Here is a 26,328-nt window from a genome sequence, read left to right as displayed (position 1 = left end):
CAGAATACAGATCAAATCACAGAACACTTCTCAAAGTGAGCCCCCAAAACAAAGCCTCACATCAGGGCTTATATAGCCTTCTCCTGGCTCAGAGAATGTAACAACCTTCTGGACCCACTGGCCAATCAAAAAGTATCTACTGAAAAACAAGCCTCCCACCCCAGGCTTCAGGTGCACTTTAGCCTAGGGGCAGGGAAGATCTTCCAAATTTGCATTCCCATTACAGATACCAACCCAAGTCAGACGGAGTCCTTCAGAGGAATGACCATACCAGACTCAAGGTATTCTGTGGTTCCACTGTCTTAAAACTGTAGCTCATGAGATCTCACCAGTGCATTTGCTTACAGTATTCAGAGAGGATACAGTTGGCTGAAAGCAAAGGCATTTACTTTGCTTAGTAAGTAAATATTAAAAGGTATAGTAATAAAACATCTACTGCATAAACTTGGATTATACTATCCCTCAAGGACACAAAGCATCAATTGAAAAGAGCAGTGTTCACATAGAGATCAAAAGTAGAGACGCACGTACATATGAATACCTAGGAAGATTGAATTTTCTTTACAAATACAGGCACATGTAAAACAAAAACAAAAACTAGCACTTCTGGTGTGAGGGCGGCTGAGCCCTTTTCAGGGCTGCTCGTCTACCTTTGGTACCCCTTTGGTCTACCTGTCCCCCACCTCTCACCTGTGGCTCCAAGAAGCTGTGGCATGTGCTGTGGAGCTCTTAGAGCTTGGTCAGACATTGAAGATGCCAAGGTCACCCACTGCGTGTCTGGCCATTGCTAGTCTTCCTGACTTTGTCTTGCCAGTAGACTTGAATGACTCTGGAAGAGAGAGAGAGAGGCTGACAACTCTGCCTCACTTAAATCCAGTTTATATGTGAATCAAGACATCGCCCCATGATGTCATTGGTCCTCTCTGAGAACAAAGGACAAACAAAGACTTGCACATGTGTGTGTTTATGTATGTATTCTTTATAGGTATAAGAATATATATGTATATATATATATATATATATATATATATATATATATTCCTTTTCAGTACCACTTACAAGAATGCCGTAAATCTTTTAGCTCTAGTTTCTCCAGCAATGTGTTCAATTCTGCAATTTCCCTTGTTCATTATTTACATGCTGATAATTTTTTGTCTTTGCTTTGTGTGATCACATAATTAATTGCACCTAGAGTCTCACACCAGATTCTAATTGAGGAAAGCCATACAATTTAGGAAACCTGGGGGAGGGAGAGGCAAAAGGGTTTGCCAGAAGAGACTTGCAGAAAAGCAAGAAAATTACTGAGTAAATCCCAGAGCACAAGCATGTTGTCCACATTGTGCATCCCTTCCAGAGCATGTGGGCTGGTTGGGAGAGGCTGAGTGATGAGTGCATTAGGGATTGTGGATTAACCTTCTCGGCTGTTAATTCATCAATTGATTATGTTGTTGGAGCTCTTGGAGTCGGTCTATGGAAACCTTTGTAATTATTTTACCTCTTGGGCAGGTAGATGGCGCAGTGGATAGAGCACTGGGTCTGCAGTCAGGAAAACTCATCTTCCTGAGTTCAAATCTAGCTTCAGACACTTACTGGCTGTGTGACCCTGGGAAGTTACTTAACCCTGTTTGCCTCAGTTTTCTCGTCTATAAAATGAACTGGAGAAGGAAATGGCAAACTGCTCTAATATTCTTGCCAAGAAAACTCCAAATGAGGTCACGAAGAGTTGGATATGTCTGAAAAACGACTGAACAACAACACATAATTCTTATGTGGGGAAGTTTGAGATGCTGTGAGGATCAGAGAAAATGTCTTGTCCTCCCTCTAGGTGGCATTTCCCAGAAGTCCTACAGAAGATATTCCAGATATTCCCCTGCACTAGCTCTCCTTCCCCTAATGCTGCCGAGTATGCCTGTCTTAATAAGCCATCTTCTGGCTATGTGTGCCAGCCCAGAGCACTACTTATGTCTCCTTTGTATCCCTCTCCCTTTTAATTCTGTGTCTATTGTCAAAGCAACTCTGGAAAAGAGTGTGTCTTTCTACTCCCTTACGCTCTGCTCACCAGTCCTGCACTCTTCCTTCTTGGCCTCCACTTCCCTGTACATACAGGCATCTCTCGTTTTATTTCACTTTGCTTTATTGTGCTTCACAGATGCTGCGTTTGGGGGTTTGTTTGGTTTTTTTGTTTTTGTTTTTTTATAAATTAAAGTCTATTGGCATCATTTTCCCAACAAGATGCACTCACATCAGGCTTCTGTGTCACATTTTGGTGATTTTCACAATATTTCAAACTTTGTCATTATTATTACTTCTGTTATGGTGATTTATGATCAGTGATCATTGATGTTACTATTGTCATTGTTTTGGGATGCCACGAACCACGCCCATATGACTGGGAACTTAACTGATAAATGTTTGTGGGTGTTGGCTACTCCACCTACCACCCACATCCCTCTCCTTGGGCCTCCCTAATCCCTGAGGCACAACAGTATTGAAGAATATCATATAAACTTAGTTGATAAAGCAGTGATGGGGTTTCAGAGGATTGATTCTAATTCTGAATGAAGTTCTACTGTGGGTGAAATGCTATCAAACAGAATCGCATGCTATAGAGAAATCTTTCATAAAAGGAAGAATTAATTAGTGTGGCCAACTTAATTATTATCTTAATTTTTAAAACTGCCACAGCCACCTCAGCCTTCAACAACCACCACTCTGATCAGTTAGCTGCCATGAATGCTGAGACAACACTCTCCACCAGCAAAAATATTACAACTCATTACAGGGTCAGGTGATGGTTAGCATATTTAGCAATAAAGTTTTTTGGGGTTTTTTTTGCTTTTTGGGGTAGGGAAGGCTGAGAAATTAGGGTTAAGTGACTTGCCCAAGGTCACACAGCTAGTGTGAGGCCGAATTTGAACTCAGGTCTTCCTGATTTCAGGGCCAGTGCTCTATTCACTGTGCCACCTAGCCGCCCCTAAAGTATCTTTTTAATTAAGATATGTACATTTTTAAAAAACTTAATACTATTGCACACTTAATAGACTACTGTATGGTATAAACATAACTTTTATGTACACTGGGAAGCCAAAAAATTCATGTGACTCACTTTATTGTAATATTCACTTTATTAAAGTGGTCTAGAAGTCAACCAGTAATATCTCTGAGGTATGCTTGTATTTTATTCTCTTATTAAAATGTAATTATTTCCATCCATAGCACTTAGCACAGAGTTTGCAACATAATAAGGGCCTTAAAATGCCTCTTCATTCATTCATTCATTCATTCATTCATTCATTCATTGTCATAGTGAACAGGGGAGCTAGGAAAAGTTTTACCTTTTGGTGCAACTCTCAGAAAAGATCAAATGAAAGGACAAAAAAATGTACTCTTAAACATCTGATTTATTACATCACTGGCTCTCTTTACTGACTCTGCAATTCATTTGTTAACAGGGTCAGTTCTTCTACTTTAAGCTTCTAAGTCCTACCCATCCTCTCATATCACTAAGTGGGCAGAGAAAGGGTCACGGGGCATCCAGCTTCCCTTTGTCAATCTTCAGCCTTATTTTCAGTGGTGTTGCCCATTGAGTTGGGCACATGGGTTTTTTTCCCCCCAACAAGCAATACTGTGGAACTCACCTCTATAAGACTGTGCCTCTTTTATAACCAAGCTAATTTTGAGGTCCTAAGGAACAAATTTGTAAGACAATGAGATGTAAGGCTGAGGATCTTTCAGGCAACACTGTTGTTGTCTGAACTCATCTTTGTACATCCATCCTCAAAGCACTCACAATCTATTGGGGAAGACAACATACAAACGTATCTACAAATGAGGTTTGTACAGAGTGAGTTGGAGACAATCAGCAGAGGAAAGGTGCTAGAGTGAAGTGGAATCAGGAGAGAATTCCTGTGGGAGGTAGGATTTTAGCTGGGACTTGAAGGAAACAAGGAGGTAGAATTTACTTAACGTTTTTATCCACAGATAGAGGACTAGATAGCATCGTTAAGAAATTTGTGGATCACACAAAGCTGGGTGAGAAAGTGAACCAAATAATAACAGAAGAATCTAGGAGAAATTCAAAAGGCTAGGTTAGGCCAAATTCAATAAGATGAAATCTGTGTTAAGGACCCATGATTTATTTTATGTAGAATGTCCTATACTGATGCAGCTTGTGAACTGACTATAACTTAGTTCCTGAGGCTGAGAGGTTGAGAGACCTTCTATAAGCATACAGCTAGTGAATGTGTCAGAATTTGAACTTATGTCTTCCTGATATGAGGTATAGAACGTACAATCCATTACATATACTGTTACTCAGAATGAAATTTAATAGGGTTGAATGTAACATCTTATACTTGGTTAAAAAAAAAAACTTCATAAGTACAAGATGGGGGCCATGTGGTTAGGTAATAATTTATCTAAAAAAGATCTAAGTTTTATTACACTTCAGGATCAGTAAGGATCTATGAAGTTTATAAGTACCCATCAAAGGGGAAGTCCATAAGGGTAATTCATGGTTTTGTTTGGATTTCAAGTTAGAATGGACATCGGACATTATCTAGTGCAACGGTGAAATAGGCAAATTCAGTATTAGGCCACTGTGAGAAAGGCATAGTGTCCAACACTGGAGAAGTGATAGTCTTCTTGTATTCCGTCCTCATCCAACCATATTTAAATTACAGCATTAAATTCTAGTTGTTACATTTTCGAATGGACATTGATAAGCTGGAAAGAAGACCAAAGGAGTGTGACCACAATGGTGAAATGTTTTGAGATCATGCTCTATTTGAAGATCATTTAAAAGAACTGGGGATGTTTATACTATTTATACTGACTTACACTATCAGAAGAGCTAACAGTAATTGTCTTCACAGTATTTTCATGTGCAGGAGAGATTAGATATGTTCTCTTGTTCTAGAGGCATGACTCAGAATAATAAGTGAATGTTGCAGAGACAGATTCAAGTCCTGATATAAGGAAAAGCTTCCTAAAAATTAGAGCTACCTAGAGGGAACAAGGGATCCACTTTGGGATTTTGTAGGATGTTTTCTTATTTAGCTCTAAATTGAACTAGATCTAGATAGGAATCTTGGAGTCCCTTCCAACTCTATGAGCTCGTAAGCATCTGCCAAAGAGAAGGGCTATAATATATTTCTTTTTTTTTTTAAATTTAGAATTAGGAGAGACGTTAGACATTATCTAGTCCAACCCATTCACTTTGCCGATGAGAAAACTGAGGCCCATAGGCTATCTGCCACTTGTGCCTCAAATTCAGAATGCTGATCGCCACAGTCCTTTCAAGCTTTAAATCTACAGTGATTTGCCTAAGGTCATGCAGTAAGAAGAAGAAGCAGGGAAGTGAACTCAAATCATTGGACTCCTAATTCCCTGCTCTTTCTTCTACATCCAGCAATTTGGCTTTACCTTGATTTTCATCTTTTTTCACCCGTGAAAATTTATTTCCCAACAAATTTTTTTAAATTCCTCAATCTTAACCTACGCAAAATTTAAAGTATTCTCTTTCAAAATAGGCATGGGCAAGGAACTTACTTCTATGCTGAGACTGGCTCCAAGTATGTTGGTACTTGGGTAAATGGACAGCAAGAGGGAGCAGCAGAACTCATTCACCAAAAACATAGATACCAGGGCAAGTTCATGGGAAAAAATGTAAGTAATTTTAAAAGTGCAGCTTTCTAATAAATGTAAAAAATATTATTATAAATATCTGTCAATGTGTTAATTTTACAAAATAAAAATTTAAGAAAATATGGTGGTATCCTGAGAAAGGACAGTACAGTATAATGTATGAGAGCATTAAGATCCTCTGCCTCAATTCATGAATCATTATCTTGTCACTTCTATTTTTATTATCCACAGAAGAATAAGATTTAGGTGGACTGAGACCTTGTCTGTGAGCCTCTCAATAACATTTTTTCTTCTCACATCCTTTTTTCTGGTACTTCATTATACCTCTCCAAAAATATTAGTCAGACCTTTTCATTCCTTTTTTACAAATATGTTCTCTCTTCAAAAATTGGAAAATTAAATGTTTATTTTTCAGAAAAAAAACTTGTACTTTTATCATTGTGATATTTAAAAAATTTGAGAGACAGTTTCTGAGCAATTAATCATTTTATTAATAATGCTAACATATTACCAATAAATTGGGTGAGTGAACAAAGGGTCAGATTCATTGCTACATGAAACAGAAAAGGCACAAATTAAGAAGAGTAAGATGTATAATAAATTAATCAATAAAATTTACAAAGAAAAATGGACAAGCAATTTGGAAGAGGTCATGATGCAATCAATATGCGTTCAAGGATAAAAACCTTCAATGGGAAGAAAAAAAAGACTACATACAATCAATCTTCAACTTCTGAAGGGTTAATTTTTTTTTTTTAAAGCAATCTGGGTTAAGTAACTTGCTCAAGGTTACACAGCCACTTATTTCTGGGTGTGGTACTGAGTATCTTAGCCCAGATTTGATTCCCAGGTCATCCTGACACTGGAGCCGGTGCTCTTAAGCTGTGCTACCTGGCCACCCCTTGAAGGGTTACTATTACTAGAAAGCAGTGCAAAAGTCAAAAAATGCCAAGTGTTGATACACTGAACCTATGGGAAACAGGGGTTATGTTCCCACAACCACCAAAAATTGTAATCTTTCACTAGAGATTGCTGAAGATACACTTTTCTGCATACAATTCTTTATAACAAAACATTAATTCTGACAATATGTATTTTTCCTAACATAGTAACTATGAGATAACCCATAAAATGCAGTCCACAAAATAACGTAGCATCAAAAACATTTTCTCACTACTAATTCTATGAAATAATGAAACAACAGCAAGAAACCCTATAATGGATTAAGATAGGAAAAAACATTTAAAAGTAGAAATAAGAATTAGATTAGAACAGAATTTTTTTAAATGAAAGAAAAAAATAATAAAGTAGAAAATTTGGAACACATCACAGAAAATCTCTTCAAAAGTATATTTAGGCTCCAAAAAAGAGAATAGCAGATTTGGAATTCAGAATGGAGGAGAAATTGAACAAAATCAAAAGACATCAAGGAAAAATGTGATTTCCATAGCTAGCCGGAGAAACTGATTTTGAAGGTGGGATGGGTAGAGATATTCTGTGAATAATGTACAGAGATAAAGATCATGGGTCTCTCAGATAAAATGAATATCATATATATCACACTGCAGGAAATAATTCATGAAAACTTCTCATAAATATTAGGAATGGGGGACAAATACAGATTACTAATCCATAGATTACTAAAAGAACAAACATGTTTGCATCTCCAAGGACTAATTAAATATCAGAATTTTAGTGTTACACAGTAAAGATTTCAGGAAGCCAAGAGATAGGTCTTCAGCTGTTACGGAAATCAAATGCAAAAGTCCAGGATTTCTCCTTGATTATGAAATTAAAATATTCTGAAATGATATTCTAAAATGGAAAGGAAAATAAGTAAATCAATTTAGGTAGTATTCTTATATTGACAAAGCCCAACCATGAGCAATTAATACATCTTTCTATTATGTATTGGGTAATTTTGATTATTCAGAGATTGTGGTGAACCATGGAGCTGCATCAAGAAGACTCATGTTTAAAAGACTGGAGCTTTTCATAGAGAATTTTGGAGTTCACTTTCTTCTCTATTAAGATCTGCATTCTGTCCAATATATGTCAAAAAGATCATCTCAATGATCTGTCCATCCAACTGTGTAACATAATCTGGACATTTTGTATCCAGTTCATTTGTCTTGTATAGATTATTAGGTATAGATGTAAACTAGATCAACCCATTTTAAATGGTTGTGAATTCTCAATTAGAAAGCTTTACAATATTCTGAGTCTTAATTTAATCAACTCCATGTTGTCCATAAATGGGATCATCTGTAGTACTTCAATATATAAAGGTAATTTCTCTTTAATTTGGGTCTTATAAGTATCCTCCATCACTAGGATTCCTTGTTTGGGGGTCCACTTGACACTAAACAGAAAATCCTTGAACAAAGGTTTTGTTTTTTGTTTTATTTTGGTTTGGTTTGGTTTGAGTTTTTTTTGTGCGGAATCTATGATCCTAACATACGTGAGAAACACTCCATTATAGGAAGAGTCTTTAAGTAAGCATTTTGTTCCAGGCAAACACTTCTTTTTTTTTTTAAAGCAATCGGGGTTAAGTAACTTGCTCAAGGTTACACGGCCAGGTGTTTCTGGGTGGGTGCTAAGTGTCTGAGCCCGAGATTCGATCTCCAGGTCATCCCGACTCTGGAGCCGGTGCTCTTACTTGCTGTGCTACCTGGCCGTCCCAGGCAAACACTTCTTAAAAAGTTAACAAGCAATAAATACAGCTTGTTCTTGGGTCCTACGCACCTTTCAGTAATTTGTGTCATTCTAAAAGTGTGATCTATTATAGAATATCATTGTGAAAGCCTGCCTGTTTTCTTCTTGTATTGACACATAGGATGATATATTTGTGTATTTCTGTATGGTATATGTATGTGTATAATTGTATATATATGCAAATGTATACATGTTTATGTGTAGATCATTTGCATCAAGATCTTATAGAGGTGAGAAAGGCATGAATCAATAACTTTTTTATTTCTTCGTGATCACCCTTTGATCACATCAGGATTGTGATGTTAGAGTTTAAATGCTATGTCTCCATTGTTACTAAGGAAAAAAATGTCGATAGACAGACTGACAGATATTTCATGCTTTTCAAATATATTTTCCTGTCTGGTTCCATTTTTAAATGCTCTTGGTGTGATATGGCCCAATTGGATCTCATGAAAACTTTTGGATCCAATTCCTCTTTGACACTTACTGAATGACTATGGCCAAGAATTTCCCACTGCTACCAGACAATTCACCTAGACTGGGGTTATTCACTGTTTATTCAATAATTTTTTTTGCATATAATTTTGTCAAATTTTCTCTATCACAAAATAAGGAGAGAAAAATCAAGTATATCGAATGGTAGCATTAATGACATTTTAACAAATACAAGTAGTGTATGCTCTATAATAATTTCTCCTCCAGACAAATATTTCATTTTATTCTATAACAGCCTTGGGAGTTAGGTGCTATTATTATCCTCACAATGCATAACAAAGGATACTTATGTTTATGACTTATTCTACTACATTCTTCAGGTGTCTTAAAATACAGATTTAGCATTTTGTAAGTTTTTCCTTTTTCTTTAGATATCATGTTGTACTTTAATGTAATATACAAAATAACTAATTTAGAAACTCTTAGTCTAGAAATAATGGTACTTTAATCAGAGGATGAACTGAAACTTTACATTCCATTAATTATAAAAAGAATTTGCTAAGAAAATTAGTGACGTCAAGATTACTTGGGAAATACTTAGCTACCTTGATAAAGTGTTTTGAGATGCTCTCAAAATCAATGTAAATTAGGCTTTGCTAATGAGCTTTGCTTCATAATAATCACTAATTTATAAAAATAATCTCTAACTTACATTGTTCCTCCCTTAATTTTTCCATATTATGCAGGTGGTGCTATGGTATGCTGTAGGAGAGACATTGTAATATAATGGATAGAGGGTCAACCTTGTTATTGGGATGCTGACCTGAGCTCAAGTTTAACCCTTACAGAAATTAGCTGTATATGGGCAAGTCATTTAACTTCTTGGTGTCCCAGATACCTCTCTAAGACTAAGACTTACACATAAAATCTACATTAATGGAGGGAGTTTCAGCACAGATGAAATCACAAGTCTGGGGGAAAATGATTATAAAGCATACTGTATTATAAGCTGAATCATCATAGTTTGAGGTAACATTTTGTTTCTTTTCTGCATAGCCAGTGGGCCCTGGAAAGTATATTTTTGATATTGGATGTGAGCAGCATGGTGAATATGAACTTAAAGAAATGGTAAGTTGTAGAGTATAATTAGCATATTATGGCTTATCTTATATATTGACTGCTTATATATTGCTGCTATAAAGTTAGAAGTAGTGTGATTAAAAACTGGGAAATAGCCTACTTTTTTATTTGTTTGTAAATATAAAATCAAAATATTGATCACATTTGCAAATTGGGTTCTGTCATACTTAGTGCTTATTTTCAAAGTCTAAATTGTATTGCATGTTAAAATCAAGCAGTTCATATTTAGCAAGAAAACTTTGGATATTAAATTTTTGAAAATTCGAGTGAACTTTTAAATGTTACTATTACAACATGACAAGCCTCTAATAGATACTATTCATCTCAAGTGTGTGGATGGTGACATATGAGAACATCTTTTATTTTTTTATAACATTTAACACTAACCAGCTTGAAGTGGCCAAAAATTAACATTATCCAGCTAATGTTATATTATTCAAAATTAAATTTCCCTTACGTGTATATGTGCCACTTGTACACTATATCTTTTTTTTTTTTTTTGCCTTTTTTTGGAGGGCAATTGGGGTTAAGTAACTTACCCAAGGTTACACGGCTAGTATTTTTGTGTGGGTGTTAAGTGTCTCAGGCCAGAACCGAACTCGGGTCCTCCTAACTCCAGGTCCGGGGCTTTACTCACTGTGCCACCTAGCCGCCCATTGTATACTATATCTGATGTCTAATTGGTTCATGTCTATCACAGATCAGAAAATTAGCGAATTGTTCCATGTTGATGCTTTTTGTAGTCTTTTGATTTTTTAAAGTGATAACCACTGTATTTATTCATTCAACAAACATTTTATTAAACAACCACCAGTGTAATTACATCAAGGGAGAGTAATAAAATAGAGAGCTATCCAGCTTTGGCATCAGGAAGACCTGGATCCAATTCCTTTTTGACACATACTGAATGACTATGGCCAAGAACTTCCCACTGCTACCAGACAACTCACCAAGACTGGGGTTATTCACTGTTTCTATGTCACAGATCCCTTTGGCAGTCTGGTAAAGACTACAGCTCCCTTCTTAGAATGTAATCGGGTGCATTAAATAAAATGCATAGGATTATAAAGGAAAGAAGTTATATTGAAACACTGAACAAAATAGTCAAAAGAAAATTCACAGGTCCTAGGCTAACAACCCCCATTCTAAGAATATAAATTATAGACAGGCTTCTGATCTATATCATTGCAGAGAGACCGAACATTTGGAATTTCTTCCATCAATGAAATTTTAGGTCAGATGGCATGTAATACATTTTGCTAAGTACTGGGATGAATAGGATACTTTTCCTTTCCTCAAGGAGTTTATAGTTTAGTTGAGAGAGATAATACTCATTTACTCAACAAACATAACCAGTTCCTATGTGTACAAAACATTGGGTTAAGTGCTGGGTTTACAAAGAAAAACCCCACAAAAATAAAATAGTATCTGCCATTGAAGTACTTATGTTCTATTCCTACCTGATTATTCCCTCTTTGTTGATTATGCCCTACTCTCAATCCTCCATCTCCCTCAGTATTTTCCCCTACTTTTCTGCCACTGCAGAAGCATAGAAAGAAACTGAAAGCCTCTTGTCCACCTCTCCTTTTACATCCTGACCAATCATTACTTCATCCCCCATTTGACTTTTCCTCACCATCTTAGAGATAGGTGTTCTTCTATATTACCTTCCTGTTGATATAATACTGATTTTTAAAAATCATATTTTCCCCGTTTACATGTAAAAATGATTTTTAATGTTCTTTTTGTAAGTTTTGAGTTTCAAATTTTATCCCTCACTCCCTTCCTTCCCTTCTCCCTGAGATGGTAAGCAATCTGATATAAGTTATATAAGGTAAAACATGTAAAACATTTCCATATTAGTCATTTTATACAGGAAGACTTGAAAAATAAAGGAAGGAAAAAAGGAAGAAGAGAAGGAAGGAAGGAAGGAAGGAAGGAAGGAAGGAAGGAAGGAAGGAAGGAAGGAAGGAAGGAACAGAGGGAGGAAGGAAAATAGTATGCTTCAGTTTGTATTCAGACAACATAACATCAGTTCTTTTTCTGGAGGCAGATAGCATTTTTTATCATGAGTCCATCAGGATTGTCTTGGATCATTTTATTGCTGAGAATAGCCAAGTCATTTACAATTCTTCATCATACAATATTGATGTTACTATGTACAATGGTCTTCTGGTTCTGCTCATTTCACTTTGTATTAGTTCATGTACATCTTTCCAGGTTTTTCTGAAATCATTCTGCTTGTCGTATTATAGCACAATAATATTCTATTACAATCATATACCACAATTTGTTCATCCATTTCCCAATTGATGGGCAGCCCTTCAATTTCCAATTCTTAGCCACCACAAAAAGAAATGCTATATTTTTGTACAAATAGGCCCTTTCCTTTTAAAAAAAAAATCTCTTTGGGCTACAGACCTAGCACTGGCGTTGCTGGACGAAAGGTTATGCATCGTTTTATCGTCCTTTGGGCATAATTTCAAAGTGCTCTATAGGATGTTTGGATCAGTTCACAACTCTACCAACAATGTCCCAGTTTTCCCATGTCCTCTCTATCATTTACTATTTTTCTTTTTTGTCACATTTTCCAATCTCAGGTGGGGGGAGGTGGGATAGGATGGAAGGAAATATAGTCATTCTTTCACAATATATCTACTATGGAAATGTTTTGCGTAACTACACATGTACAACCTATATTGAATTGCTTTTCCTCCCAGTAGGGGTGGGTGAGGAGGGAAGAAGGGAAAGAATCTGGAAATCAAAGTTTTAAAATAAAATGTTAAATATATACATATTTACATGCAACTGGGAAATAAGATATACAGGCATGTAGCAGCAAGCACCCCAAGCGTCCTCAGGGTTTGCAGCTACCACAGGTTCTTGGATCTGCTTTGTTAAAGGAAAGCAACTCAAAATGGGTTAACAAGCTTACTTTAATCAGTCAGACATATATCGTTTACCTTGTTCAGGAGAAAAGGTCAGCACCCTGAACCTCAAAGTATACAGGCATAATTATCAAGACAGAAACATCAAGTAGACAGATTTCCAAACTGTCCAACCATTACATCCATACCCAGTCAACATCTGGGTTTCCACATTCTGGGTTTTTCAAAGCCAGGGGACTCTCAACAACGGCTTCCCAGAATTCAGATCAAATCACAGAACACTTCTCAAAGTGAGTCCCAAAACAAAGCTACACATCAGGGCTTATATAGCCTTCTCCTGGCTCAGAGAATGTAACAACCTTATTGACCCACTGGCCAATCAAAAAGTATCTACTGAAAAACAAGCCTCCCACCCCAGGCTCCAGGTGCACATTAGCCTAGGGGCAGGGAAGATCTTTAAATCTGCATTTCCATTACAAGGCACTAGGGTATTTGAAATCCCTTTTGCCCTACTAGAAAATCAGAGGGAGGATGGGGGAGGATATAAGAGAAAGCAGATTGGGGGAAGGGGTATTCAGTAGGATCGATATTTTGGGGTGGGTGGTAGGGGAAAGATGGGGAGAAGAATTGCAACTCAAAATCTTGTGGAAATGATTGTTGAAAACTAAAAATGAACAAAAAAAATTATCTCTCCAAGATCTATTTTCCAAGTCAGTTGTTTTTCCAGTGAGATATTTCACATTTTCTTCTATTTTTTCATTCTTCTGGTTTTGTTTTATAGTTTCTTAATTTCTCATAAAGTCATTAGCTTCCATTTGCTCCATTCTAATTTTTAAGGAATTTTTTTTCTTCATTGAGCTTTTGGACCTCCTTTTCCATTTGCCCAATTCTGGTCGTTAAGGCATTGTTCTCCTCATTGGCTTTTTGGACCTCTTTTGCCATTTGACTTAGTCTATTTTTTAAGGTGTTATTTTCTTCAGTATTCTTTTGGGTCTCCTTTAGCAAGCTGTTGACACATTTTTCATGATTTTCTTGCATCACTCTCATTTCTGTTCCCAATTTTCAAAACTTTTTTTGAGCTCTTCCATGACCTGTGACCAATTCATATTTTTCTTGGAGACTTTTGATGTAGGAGCTTTGACTTTATTGTCTTCTGGTTGTATGTTTTGATCTTCTTTGTCATCAAAGTAAGATTCTATAGTCTCAGGTTTTTTTATGCTGTTTGCTCATCTACCCAGTCAAATACTTGAATTTCTAACTCTTTGTCAAGGTAGGACCCTGCTTCCAGTTGCTGTGGGGGTGGGGGTGGGTGTACTGTCCCAAGCTTCAGGGGTTTTGTATCAGCCACTTGATCCCCCACCATCTGTGGGCCCAAAGCTCTGGAAACAACCACTGCTGTTGCTGCTGCCACTACTACCATGTCCACCACACCAAGACTGGGGCCAGACCATGTTCCTTTTTCTCCCAGGTCCCACAGAGTTTTCTCAGTGACCTTCTATGCCATCTTTTGCGTTTGTGGGTTGAGAATTCTGGAAACTGCCCACAGCTGCCAGTAACTCAGTCCCCTGAGGCCTGCTTCAGCCCTGTCTGTGCTGCCATGGCCCACATCAGTCCGGTGCAATATACCCTTTCTGTTGACTCTCCAGACTGTCCCAGGCTGGAGACTTGTCTCAATGTGTCATCTTGTGGGTTCTGTAGCTGTAGAATTTTTTTAGAGTCATTTTTCTGCAGGTATTTGGAGGAACTTGGGGGAGATCTCAAGCAAGTCCCTTCTTTTACTCTGCTATCTTGGCTCCACCCCTTGAGGACTTATTTTAAAGTTATTTGGAGGGGAATGTTGGGAGAATTCAGCTGGGTGACTGTCCTAATCTACTATCTTGGCTCCACTCTGATCTTCAAATTATTAATGATCTCTTTGCCTTCTTTTTTAAAAAGTCAAACAAATATTCTTCCCCAACATATAAATACATATTCATGTCCTGATCTAGTACTAGTCACATAAAAAATAAATTTTCTATTTATTAGAAATTTTACTTTATGCCATTTGCTCTCCTTAGGGTTCTTTTGAAGAAATAATTTCTTATTCTCCCTTTTCATTGAATATTTGAGAGGATTTGTCATTTGTTTATTAAATGAAGGCTCATCTTTGCAGAATATATTATTTTGGGGCTATTTCTTATTGGAATCACATATTCCAGTTTTTCCTTTGATTTCTTGTAACCACAAAATAATCCTGTACTACTCTGATAATTTCACCTTGGAATTTGAATGTTTCTTTTCTTTGCTGTCTACATGATTTGTTCTTTGATATTTTAGATGTGAAATTTGACTTGTAGTTTCTTGGTCAGTTAATTTTTTTTCTGTTGCTGCCCTGAGGAATTTCGCCCTGAACTTTGTCATGTGCTTCTAATATTTCTGACAAATCTGAGGGTGACTTCTTGAGGTATCACATTCTGGTTCTCTTTTCCAATCTAACTATGATTCTTAGATGATATTTTTTCATCTTATCTTCAAGTTCAGTATTTTTGTTTTATTGAATTCTTATATTCTCACAAATTTATTTTTCTTGGGTTTTCCCATAATTTTTTATGCTATCTGTGAATTTTTTACTTCCAATTCTCTTGTTTTCTTTCTTTAGTAAAATGCTATAGAAAATTCGTATTTTTTGTAAATAGAGCACTGGTCCTGGAATCAGGAGGACCTGAGTTCAAATCTGACTGTGAACATGTAACACTTACTAGCTGTGTGACGTTGGACAAGTCACTTAACCCCAATTGCCTTGCCTTCCCCCCTCCAAAAAAAAAAGAGAGAATTTGTATTTTTTGTTCTATTTTCTGTGGGGTTTTTTGGTTATCCTTGCTGATTTATTTCTTAGGTGCTCTTTTTGTATTTGTTTTGTTGCTATCTTCCTTCATTTCTTTGTTTATTCTTCTGGTCCATTCTATAGGTTTATTAAATTTCTCCATTGCTCTTTCAGTGATCTTACAGATTTTGTTGTGCAATCTTCATATTATCTTGGATATTGTTTTTTCATAAGGATTACTATGTCAATCTCAATAAATGAACATTGAGGAAGTCCTAGATGTTTTTATACTTAAGGGTTTCTTAGCTTTTTTAATTTTTGCATCATGGAGCCATTTGGAAGTCTTGAGAAATCTATCAATCCCTTCTTATAATAATGTTTTTAAAATGCATACAATACATAGGATTGCAAAGGAAACCAAATATATTAGAATACCATTATTAAAACATTTAAAAAAAATGTTGGTGAACTAAAAATTTCAATCCCCTTCACTAGAGCATTTGTGGGCTTAATATATTTAATATAGTGTTAACTATAAGAAGAAGTATCAGAACAACATCACCATCAATAGGAAATACCTTTTCAATTGGGCTTTGCAAAGCACATCCTCCATGGCACTAGAAAACAGATATGGTGAGCCTGTGCCCTGTTGTAGGCTTTGACTGATGCTCTGAGTATTGTAAAAATTGGTTTATATATATTTTGATTAAGCTTTTCAAGAATTTTTTTAATATCAAACATTTGTGTGTGTCCTTTTTCCTCTTTCTCTGCCCTCTTTAAGATAGAGACTTAATAGTGTTATCAGTAGGTCCAAAGGCATGCATAGTTTAGTAACTTTTGCTATTGCTTTATTTATATTTTATTTTATATTAAATATTAAATAACATATAAAAATATATATTATTTATATCCACATTGCTTTACAAAATGGACCAATTTAGAGCTCCAGCAACGGTGCAGTAAAGTACTTGTTTTCCCATAGTCCCTCCGGTATTCGTTATTTTCCTTTTTTGTCAATTTAGCCAATAGACGAGATGTGGTAGTTCAGCGCCATTTTAATTCGTATTTCTGTAATTAGTGGTCAAGAGCATTTTTTCATATGACTATTGATAGCTTGGCTTTCTTCCTCTGAAAACTATAAATACATACATAGTGTGTGGGGTGTGCCCAGGGAGGACCGGCACTTCTGGTGTAAGGGTTTGCCAAGCCCTTTTCAGGGCTGCTTATGCACCTTTGGTGTCCAACTCTCACCTGTTACTCCAAAAAGCTGTAGCGTGCACCGCAGCCACACCCTGGTAAAACTATCTCAGCAGATAGGTTAAACCAGGTTGAGGGTAACTGACAGGCCTCAAACTCATCAGTGAGTTAGGGGAATCTCTACCCTAAGCATGTGAAGGCTTCCCCTTGCAGAATGGATAGGTAAGGACTGTTTGTTCCAACAGCCAGGAAGATACCTAAAGCAGGCTCTGTGGAGCCCTTAGGGGTTGGTCAGACATTGAAGATGACAAGGTTATTCACTGCATACAGGGCCATTGCGAGTCATTCTGACTTTTATCTTGCCATTGGATTTCAGTGACTCTGAAAGAGAGAGTGAAGCCAACAACTTTGTGCAGCCCTGACTCACTTAAGTCCAATTCATATGCAAGTTAAGACGTCACCCCCATAATGTCATTGGTCCTCTCTGAAAATGAAGGACAAACAGCAATGAGAATTTGTATCTTTTGATCAGTTCCCAACTAGGAAATGGCTCCTATTCTTATAAATTTGACTCAGTTCCCTATATATTAGCTTAGAAATGAGACTTTTTGTCAGAAAAAAATTATTGTAAAAATTTCCCTCCTAGTTTCCTACTTAACTTCTAAGTTTAGCTGCATTGGTTTTATTTGTCCAAAAACTTTTAAATTCATGTAATCAAAACTGCCAAACTTTTCTCTCTCTTATTTGGTCATGAATTCTTCATCTGTTTATAGGTCTGATAGGTAATTTCTTCTATACTTTTCTGATTTGCTTATGATGTAACCCTTTTTATCTAAATGGTATACCCATTTGAAGGTTATTTTTGGCATATGGGGTAAAATGTTGGTCTATACCTACTTTCTACCAGACTACTTTCCAGTGTTCCAAGCAGTTTTTGTCAGATAGTAAGTTCTTGACCCAATATCTGGGATCTTTGGTTTATCAAATACTAGGTTACTATGCTTATTTGCTTCTGTATATTGTGCCCTAATCTGTACCACTGATCAATCTATTTCTTACCTAAAATCAATTTTTTAAATGATTTTGACTTTGAAGTAGAGTTGAGATCTAGCACTTCTAGGCCCTCTTTCTTTTCACTTTTTTCATTAATTCCCTTGGTATTTCTGACCTTTTGTTCCTCCAGATGAATTTTGTTATTATTTTTTTTTACTTCCATAAATTCTTTGTTAGTCTGATATGGCCCTGCATGAGTAAATTAACATAGTAGTCATTGTCATGGTTGTTATATCGGCTCAACCTACCCATGAACAATTAATATTTCTCTTATTATTAATTAAAAATTAAGATTTATATATGTCTTTATGAAAATAATATTTTGTAATTGAGTTCATGTAGTTCCTCCTAGGTGTGTCTTGGCAGTATTTTGCACCGTCAGTATCTATTCTAAACAGAGTCTCCCTTTTGATGTCTTCCTGCTGGATTTTGTTGGTAATATACAGAAATGCTGATGTGAGTTTATTTTACATCCTGCAACTTTAGCTGAGGTTGTTTCAGTTAGTTTTTTAGTTGACTCTCTAATGTCCTCTTAGGAAACCATCATGTCATTTGCAAAAAGTAATAGTTTTGTTTCCTCTTTGGCTATGATTAAACATTTAATTTCTTTTTCTTATTTGTTGCTATAATTAGCATTCCTAGTATAATATTGAGTAGTAATGGTAACAATGGACATCTTTGCTTTATCCCCAATCTTATTAGAAAGACTTCTGGCTCATCTCATTACAGATAATGACGGCTCTTGGTTGTAGATAAATACTACTTGTCATTTTAAGGAATGCTTAATTTATTCCTGTTTTCTAGTGTTCCTAATAGGAATGCATGTTGTATTTTATTTTTAAAAAGTTTTTTTTCTGTAACTTTATAACAATAATGTGACTTTTGTTGCTTTTTTTTATTACCTTGTTCAAATTTGCTTACCGTTTTCCCAATATTGAACCAGTCCTGCACTCTTGGTATAAATCCAATCTAGTCATCTTTGAATCTTTGTGACATATTGCTATGGTCTCTTTGCTGATATTTTATTTAATATTTTTACATCAATATTCATTAGGGATATTGATCCACAATTTTCTGTCTCACTTTTGACTCTCTGATTTCAAGGTCATATTTGTGTCATAGAGGGAATTTGGTAGGACCCCTTCTTTCCCTATTTTTTCAAACAGTTTATGTAGTCATGGAATTCATTGTTCTTTAAATGTTTGGTAGAATTCAATTCTAACTCCCTCTGGTCCTGGAAGTTTTCTGTTTGGGAGTTTATTTACGACTTGCTCAATTTCTCTAAGTACTGAAGTATGTTATTTCTTTTTCTGTTCATCTGGGCACCTCATACTTTTGTAAATATTCATTTGTTTCATTTAAATAGTTTTATTGGCATATAGTTGGGTGAAATAACTTGTAGTAATTATTTTTGTTTCTTTATTGTTTGAAAATTTTTATTTTTAATTTTTGATACTAGTAATTTGATTTCTTTTTTAAATAAAAAAATTTTAATGGTTTATATATTTTATTTTTATTTATTTTTTTCTAAAAGAATAACTTGGTTGTTTTTATTAGTTCAACTTTTAATTTTGTTAATCTCTCATTTGATTTGCAAGATTTCCACTTTGGTGTTTAATTGGAGGTTACTGATTTGTTGATTTTCTAATATTTTTAGTTGCATACTCAATTAACTGATATACTCTTTCTTTTATTAATTAAAGTGTTTAAAGATGTAATTTTTCACTAAATTCTGCATTGTTTGTATCTCAAAAATTTGATATGCTATCTCACTGTCCTTATTTTTAATGAAATAATAATTTTTTTCTGTGATTTGTCCTTTGACCCACCCATTCTTTAGGATTCAATTATTTAGTTTCCTATTAATTTTTAATCTTTGCTTCAATGATACTTTATTGCATATGATTTTTATCATATTATGGTAGCCAAAATATGCATTCAATAATAAAAATTCTCTGCATTTGTGAGGTTTTTATCCCCTAATATATGATCAATTTTTGTGTTTTCTTGTTTAACTGAGAAATAGGTATATCCTTTTCTATTTCCATTCAGTATTCTATTCTGTTCTAGATTTATCTAGACCTGAGATGAGTAAAATGAGGTCCCCAACTGATTTGGCTTTACCAAATTTTTCCTCCTCTAACTCATTTAACTTTTCCTTTAAGAATTTAGATGCTATGCTATTTAATGCATATATGTTTAGTATTGATATTAATCCACTATCTGTGGTACATTTTAGCAAAACGTATTTTCCCTGCTTATCTCTTTCAATTATGTCTGGTTTTGATTTTGCTCTGTCTAAGATCATGATTGCTATCTTTACTTTTTTTTTTTTTACTTCAGCTAAAGTGTGATAGATTCTGCTCTAGCCACTAATTTTGACTCTGTGTGTATCTTTTTTATTTCAAATATGTTTCTTGTGAACAATATTTTCTAGGATTCTGGTATCAAATCCATTTGGCTATCCTTTTCTATTTTATAGGTGAATTCATCCCATTTATGATTATGACTGCTAACTGTATATTTCCCTCAATCATATCCTCTTATACTTTTCATTCTGTTTTTCCTTGCTGCCTTTTTAAAAGTTTGTTTTGCTTCTGATTAATTCTTCCCTTAATCTTCCATCCCTCTTTCTTTTAACTCTATTCCCTCCTATTTCCCCATAGAATAAGGTGCATTTCTGAACCCAGTTGTGTTTCCTTGTGTATTCTTCCCTCCTTTGAGAAGTTCAGATGAGAATCAAGCTCATGTGTCACCCTCTCCTCTCTGGTTTTCCTTCCTTTTTGTATAAACTACTTGAGCACCACACATATGTGAGATAATTCTACTCATTCTTCCTCACCCTTCCACACTCTCCCAATGTGTTCCTCCTCCTCACCTTTTCCACTCTTCTTCTAAAATCATTAAAAACATAAAAGAACCACTCCTCGGCCTTCTCTCTACTTAGCCTCCTCTTATGACCCTGGATGATAATAAGAGTTTTGAGGAGCCACAGGTAGCATCTCCTCATATAAGAATATAAACAATTTAACCTTTTTTAGTCCCTTATGGATCATCAGTCTTTTCTATATGAACTTTTTTTTCTTTTCTTGACTCTTAGGTTTGTATGTCAAATTTGTACTCAGTTCTAGTCTTTTCATCACAAATCTTTGGATGTCTTTTATTTCGTTAAATATATATATATTTCCCTCTGTAGGATCATATTCAGTGTTGCTGGATAGGTTATTCTTGGTTATAAACCTAGATCCTGTGCCTTTTGGAATAACCTTATTCCAAGCTCTTCACTCATTTATAGAGGGCACCGTTGAAGCAAAGAATGAAAAAATAATGGACTTTTAATCATAGTTTATGCAACTTTACTATCATAAAATAAGTGATTTTGTGCCATGGTGTAGTGCCAATGCAATATTTATAGCACCCATAATCATGATAAAGACTGTGACTATAAATATCACATGATGTTTGATCACAAAGTATACCAGATTCTTCATGTAGAGGTCAGAACTGAAGCATTTATTAGATACTAGAAAATGGAATCCCAAAACCAGTAAGCCGAGTCCCTCATAGTACTAAAGATATTCAGAAGCCATAATAATGCTGAGAGCCACAGCATCCTTCAGCCTTCCCACAAACCAATACAAGATCAATATTTATTCACAAACCTCCCTATCTTCTTAGTGAGCATCCTCTCTCCCCCACCATCTCACTAGCTCTGACCAGCTTCCTGTGGGCTCTGCTTCCCTTCAGCAAATTCTCTCCATCACAGACTCCATGTGATTACATTCAGCCTATCAGGGGGAAGAGTTTACTTTCAAAGCAGGAGAGGTCTTCAAACTCCCCCCTAGGTCTGTTAAGGGGCAGGGAGGATCTTCAAATGCCCATTCTCATTACACGTGGTAAATGGAACTTTTTAGAAATAAAATTATGAGCATTTATAAAAGATAAAAAAATTTCCTTTGTAATCTTCCTCCTTTTTTCTCTACCTCTTTCCTCAGAATTATATAAATTTGGTGGCCTCATAACTCAGTAATATTATAAAACACCATGAAATAAATTACCTACAATTACCATTTTTGTTTCCTTTCAGACTTGATAACAGCAAAATGACTTCTTAATAATGACTTGTTGGTGTTAATGGGGGAGGGGCAAAAGGGAAGGAGAACCATTGTCTTTTCTAAACTTATACTTTTGTAGATAAAATTTTACATATATTTTAACTTAAAATAGGAAGAAGAAGAGGGGGAGGAAGAGGAATCTGTAAAACCTCCTGTTCCAATATGGAAAGCTAAAAAAATTACTCCATTAACGCTCTATACACCACCTCTTCCTGAAGTACCGCCACAATCTGACATACCACCAGCCCAAGAAGAGCCCCAAACATCTGGAGGTATTTAGTGTTCCCAGGTTATTAAAGTTCTGGGAACAGTTTTCAGACTTCTCACAAATCCATTAACATCCTGTGAAATTTACTGTAAAAAGTGGCATAATCTTGTTTTATGTTCATTTTCTCTATTCTATTGTCTGTCATATTTCAGTTGGCGAAAAAGCTATTGATCAACCCCTTCCTGATAATTCAGGAACAGATGATGCAGAAAAGAAAGCAAAAGAAAATCTGGAAAGCCTTATGACTGAAGACATAAAGCAAGGTAGAGATGAAATCAGAAATTATAATATGGATCAATGTGTCCTCCAGACATTAGAAAGAATCAGCAAAATTAGTGATCACTAACTATTAAATGCTAGGTAATTGCTAGTTATTGTCACTCCAGACACCTTAATATTATGATCTTGAAGTGAAAGTAATTTCTCTTAAGAGAATACTATCACTCTGACAGACATTACACTGTATTTTTTTATAGATCACAAGGAACTTTCATGAAAAGAAATACAATTTTCTCCCAAAATTGCAACAACAAAAAAACACAAACAATTAGCGAGAAGCTTAACTAAAGTATACAGTTTTATCTTGGCTTTTAACAGGGGAAACAGTAAACGGAGAGATCTTTTGAGTATATATCATTCACAACCACACAATTTCTTTCTGTCATCATTGACCTTTTCAAGAAAATAGGTACTTATCCATTGTAATTTAGAAAATTGATCTACAAGTCTCAGTTATCTACACTAATAACAGGAAGCAGTGGCATCAAAGATTCAATCAATCAACAAGCACTTATTAAACACCTATGTGCTAAGCACTCTTCAGGGCACTGGAAATAGAAAGACAAAATAAGCAATCGTCTTTGCCCTCCAAGACCCTACATTATACTGAGGGATACAACACTTACAATCTGACCACTAGAAAAAGTTAGTGAGTCATCTTAGGCAATGATAGAATTGGATGGAATGCCATCAGTCCTGGCTAGACCAATTGCTCATGTGCAACTGGAGCCTACCAACTTGGCCATAGCTTGCAGACTATCTTCACTCTTTCTTCCCTCTCTCTTCAGAGATTAGCTTTTGAATAGCTAATAGAGCTGTTCTGTGGAAGCCCTAGATCACTGTCACTGAAGTGGGGATTTTTATTTTCCACTCAGGGCTGCTTCTGGTATATTACCTTCTTTACTTTAGAAGAAAAAAAAAGGAAAGGATCCTAGAGATATCTTGGCCTCAAATATTTTGGGGTATTTTTTGCCAGGCTTGTCAAAAGTATAACAGTATTTCCTCTACTTTGTTCATGATCTTGGCTCTTGAAATTAATTTTACTTCAGCTGAACCAAGTTTCCTATCTGAGAAAGGAGAGTTTCCTTAATCTCATCTGTATACCTGTAGTGCCAATGCAGTATTCACGGTGTCAGTGGTCACTATAAATATGTTGGCATAGTGCTTGATAGCAAAATATAACAGACACTCCATATAGAAGACAGAAGCAAAACATTTATTCAGACACTAGAAAACCGAATCCCAAAACCAGTTAGCCAATTCCATCATAGTAGAAAAGAAGTTAATAAGTCATAGCAACACAAAGAGCCACAACATCCTTTAGCCTTCTCACAAAGGATGCATCCTCTCCTTCCTCCAGTCTAGCTGCTCTGACTCCCAGCTTCCTTTGGGCCTTGCTCCACCCTTCATCAAACTCCTTCCACCACAGGCTCCATGTGATTACATGCAGCCTGTTAGGGGGCAGGGTATATTTTCAAAGCAGGGAAGGTTAAAATTCCCATTACCATTATAATATCTGAGCATTAAGTTAAATACAGCAAACTATTTGGCTTAAAAGTTTTATTGCATTCTAGGTCTTCATAATAAATGTGAACATTTAGTAAAAAGACTGACACAGGGAACACTAAAATTATAATTATAAGTGAGTAGTTGATTATATGGTTGCCCAATTACAAAAGTACCATATTATGTTGACAAATACGGACTCTCACCAAGGACATTTGATTTTGCATGTGCCTTTGGACTGCAAGGATTCCACCACTGAAAGGGGTCAGGATTAGATGAGAGTGACTTTGTGGCTGACCTTATAGTTGAAGTGGGAAAATGGTAATGCTAAGAATTGATGGCCAAATACAGCATTCTGTGGCTACGGTGGTGCTGGTCACAGATAAAGAGTCTTCTCAGTGAGATATCCATTAAGTCTAAAGGACACTGATTTTTCATAGTCTGGCCTTTTAATGTATCCTAGGTGGTTGGGAGGCTGTGTCATCGGCCCCTGGATCAATGAAATCTCAGGGCTAGCTTCCCTCCTTCTTCGGGGAGCAACTAGCTTAGTTGATGTGGTAGGGACCCTTGTAGATTGCTGTTACACAGTGACATATACAGTATTTAGAAATACGTGTGACTTTTGTGTAGTTCTCTGCTTTAAACTTTTTCTTTTGGCAAATTTAAGTTCCCTGACTTAGTGGGTTCATTTTTGTCTTTATATCATCAGCACTGAATTAATGGTACTGCAGTGTTTCTTGAATTGAAATTCAAACTGTCCTTACTATATGGCATTAAGGACATATTAAAAAGGAATATTCATTTCCTGCTTTTTAAAACAATATACATATGGCTTCATGCATATATTGACTAAAGCCTTCCTAAGTAATTTAAAAATTTAAAACTGTTTAAAATTAAAATCTATCTCTGTCATATTTTTTTCCCAACAGTAAGTGCTGAGGAGGAGGAGGAGGAAAAAGGAAGACAATCACAATCACCAAATTTAAATGAATAAGCCAACAGAAAAGGAGAGTGTGCACCCGGTTTTTAACATTATAATAATCTTACTTTCCATAGTTTGCTAAATTAGTTTAAATAAACTAATAGAAACTTTAATGATCAGTTGTTTAAAAAATCCCTTCGTTGTACATACTTGCTTGTTTTTTTTTGGGGGGGGGGCTTTTTAGAGGAGGGAAGGCAGGGCAATTGGTGTTAACTGACTTGTCTAAGGTCACACAGCTAGTAAATGTTAAGTGTCAGGTCAGATTTGAACTCAGGTGGTCCTGACCCCAGGGCCAGTGCTCTATTCACTGCACCACCTAGCTGCCCCTCCTTGTACATTCTTTAAACTAAAAGGCCCTGGATTGGGGGCAGCTAGGTGGCACAGTGAATAGAGCACCAGCCCTGGAGTCAGGAGGACCTGGGTTCAGATCTGGCCTCAGACACTTAACATAAAAAATAACCATGTGACCTTGAGCAAGTCACTTAACCCCAATTGCCTGCCAAAAAAGCAAAAAATAAAAAATAAATAAAAGGCCCTGGATTATTTTTGCCCTGTTACAGTGTATATAATAGCAAATTCGAAATCAGAAAGACATGAGTTCAAATCTTGCCCCTTGTGCCCACAATGCAATACATTTTCTAGGACTATTTCCCTAGCTCTCACTTACAATCAAAGATCAGGTCATCGAGGGGAACCTGACTTCTACAACTCATTGTTCTAGGGGTAATTAATTCTGAGGTTCTGAGTTTTTCTGATAACTATGAGCTCCCATGAACTTCCTGTTGATAATCAGCCAAACTTAATGAGCTATTTATTATAAAGGGTATTTGCTAATAAGCACATATAGCCCTCCTCCAACCTGCACTCTCCCTTTGCACACAAAAAGTCTCTGGAGAGATAGGTCCAAATACAGGGGTGGGGAACCTTCAACCTTGAGGCCACAGTTCCCCACCCCTGTATTAAATATAAAACACATAGAGAGTAAGGCACATATGAAGTGTGGCAAAGTGAATGGAATGCTGGACCTAGATTCAAGAAGACCTGTGTTCAGTTCCTACCACAAATCCTTATTAGATGTATGACCCTAGGCAAGTCACTTAACTTCTATCTCCCTTAGTTTCTACCCTGTAAAATAAATATAATATTAGCAGCTATTTCCCAGTATTATTGTAAAGACAAATTGGGATATTTATAAATTACTTTGCAAGTCTAAAGATGTATATAAATGTGATAAAGGGGCAGAGGTATGCTAATAAATATTAATAACTGGCTCTTGGAGTGGGAGGAAAACAGATACTGCA

At 35.9% G+C, this 26,328-nt stretch overlaps 1 protein-coding gene across 1 annotated transcript in view; it reads left to right on the top strand.

The window, feature by feature from the left end:
- LOC138149803 (radial spoke head 1 homolog) overlaps positions 1-25,039 on the top strand; it is a 41,381-nt gene extending 16,342 nt beyond the window's left edge. The window contains exons 5-9 of the mRNA XM_069073055.1: positions 5,532-5,667; positions 9,853-9,924; positions 22,105-22,264; positions 22,413-22,523; positions 24,975-25,039. Coding sequence (XP_068929156.1) covers positions 5,532-5,667; positions 9,853-9,924; positions 22,105-22,264; positions 22,413-22,523; positions 24,975-25,039 — 544 coding nt within the window. The remainder of the gene's footprint in view (positions 1-5,531; positions 5,668-9,852; positions 9,925-22,104; positions 22,265-22,412; positions 22,524-24,974) is intronic.
- Positions 25,040-26,328: the final 1,289 nt, after the last annotated feature.

Source organism: Petaurus breviceps, unplaced genomic scaffold (genome assembly GCF_028583685.1).
Source record: "Petaurus breviceps papuanus isolate PSGF00001 unplaced genomic scaffold, PetGlider_PUasm1.0 90849, whole genome shotgun sequence".
NCBI classification, from domain to species: Eukaryota; Metazoa; Chordata; class Mammalia; order Diprotodontia; family Petauridae; genus Petaurus; species Petaurus breviceps.
Note: the sequence above shows the minus strand (reverse complement) of the source record. Positions and strands in the feature narration are given on the sequence as shown.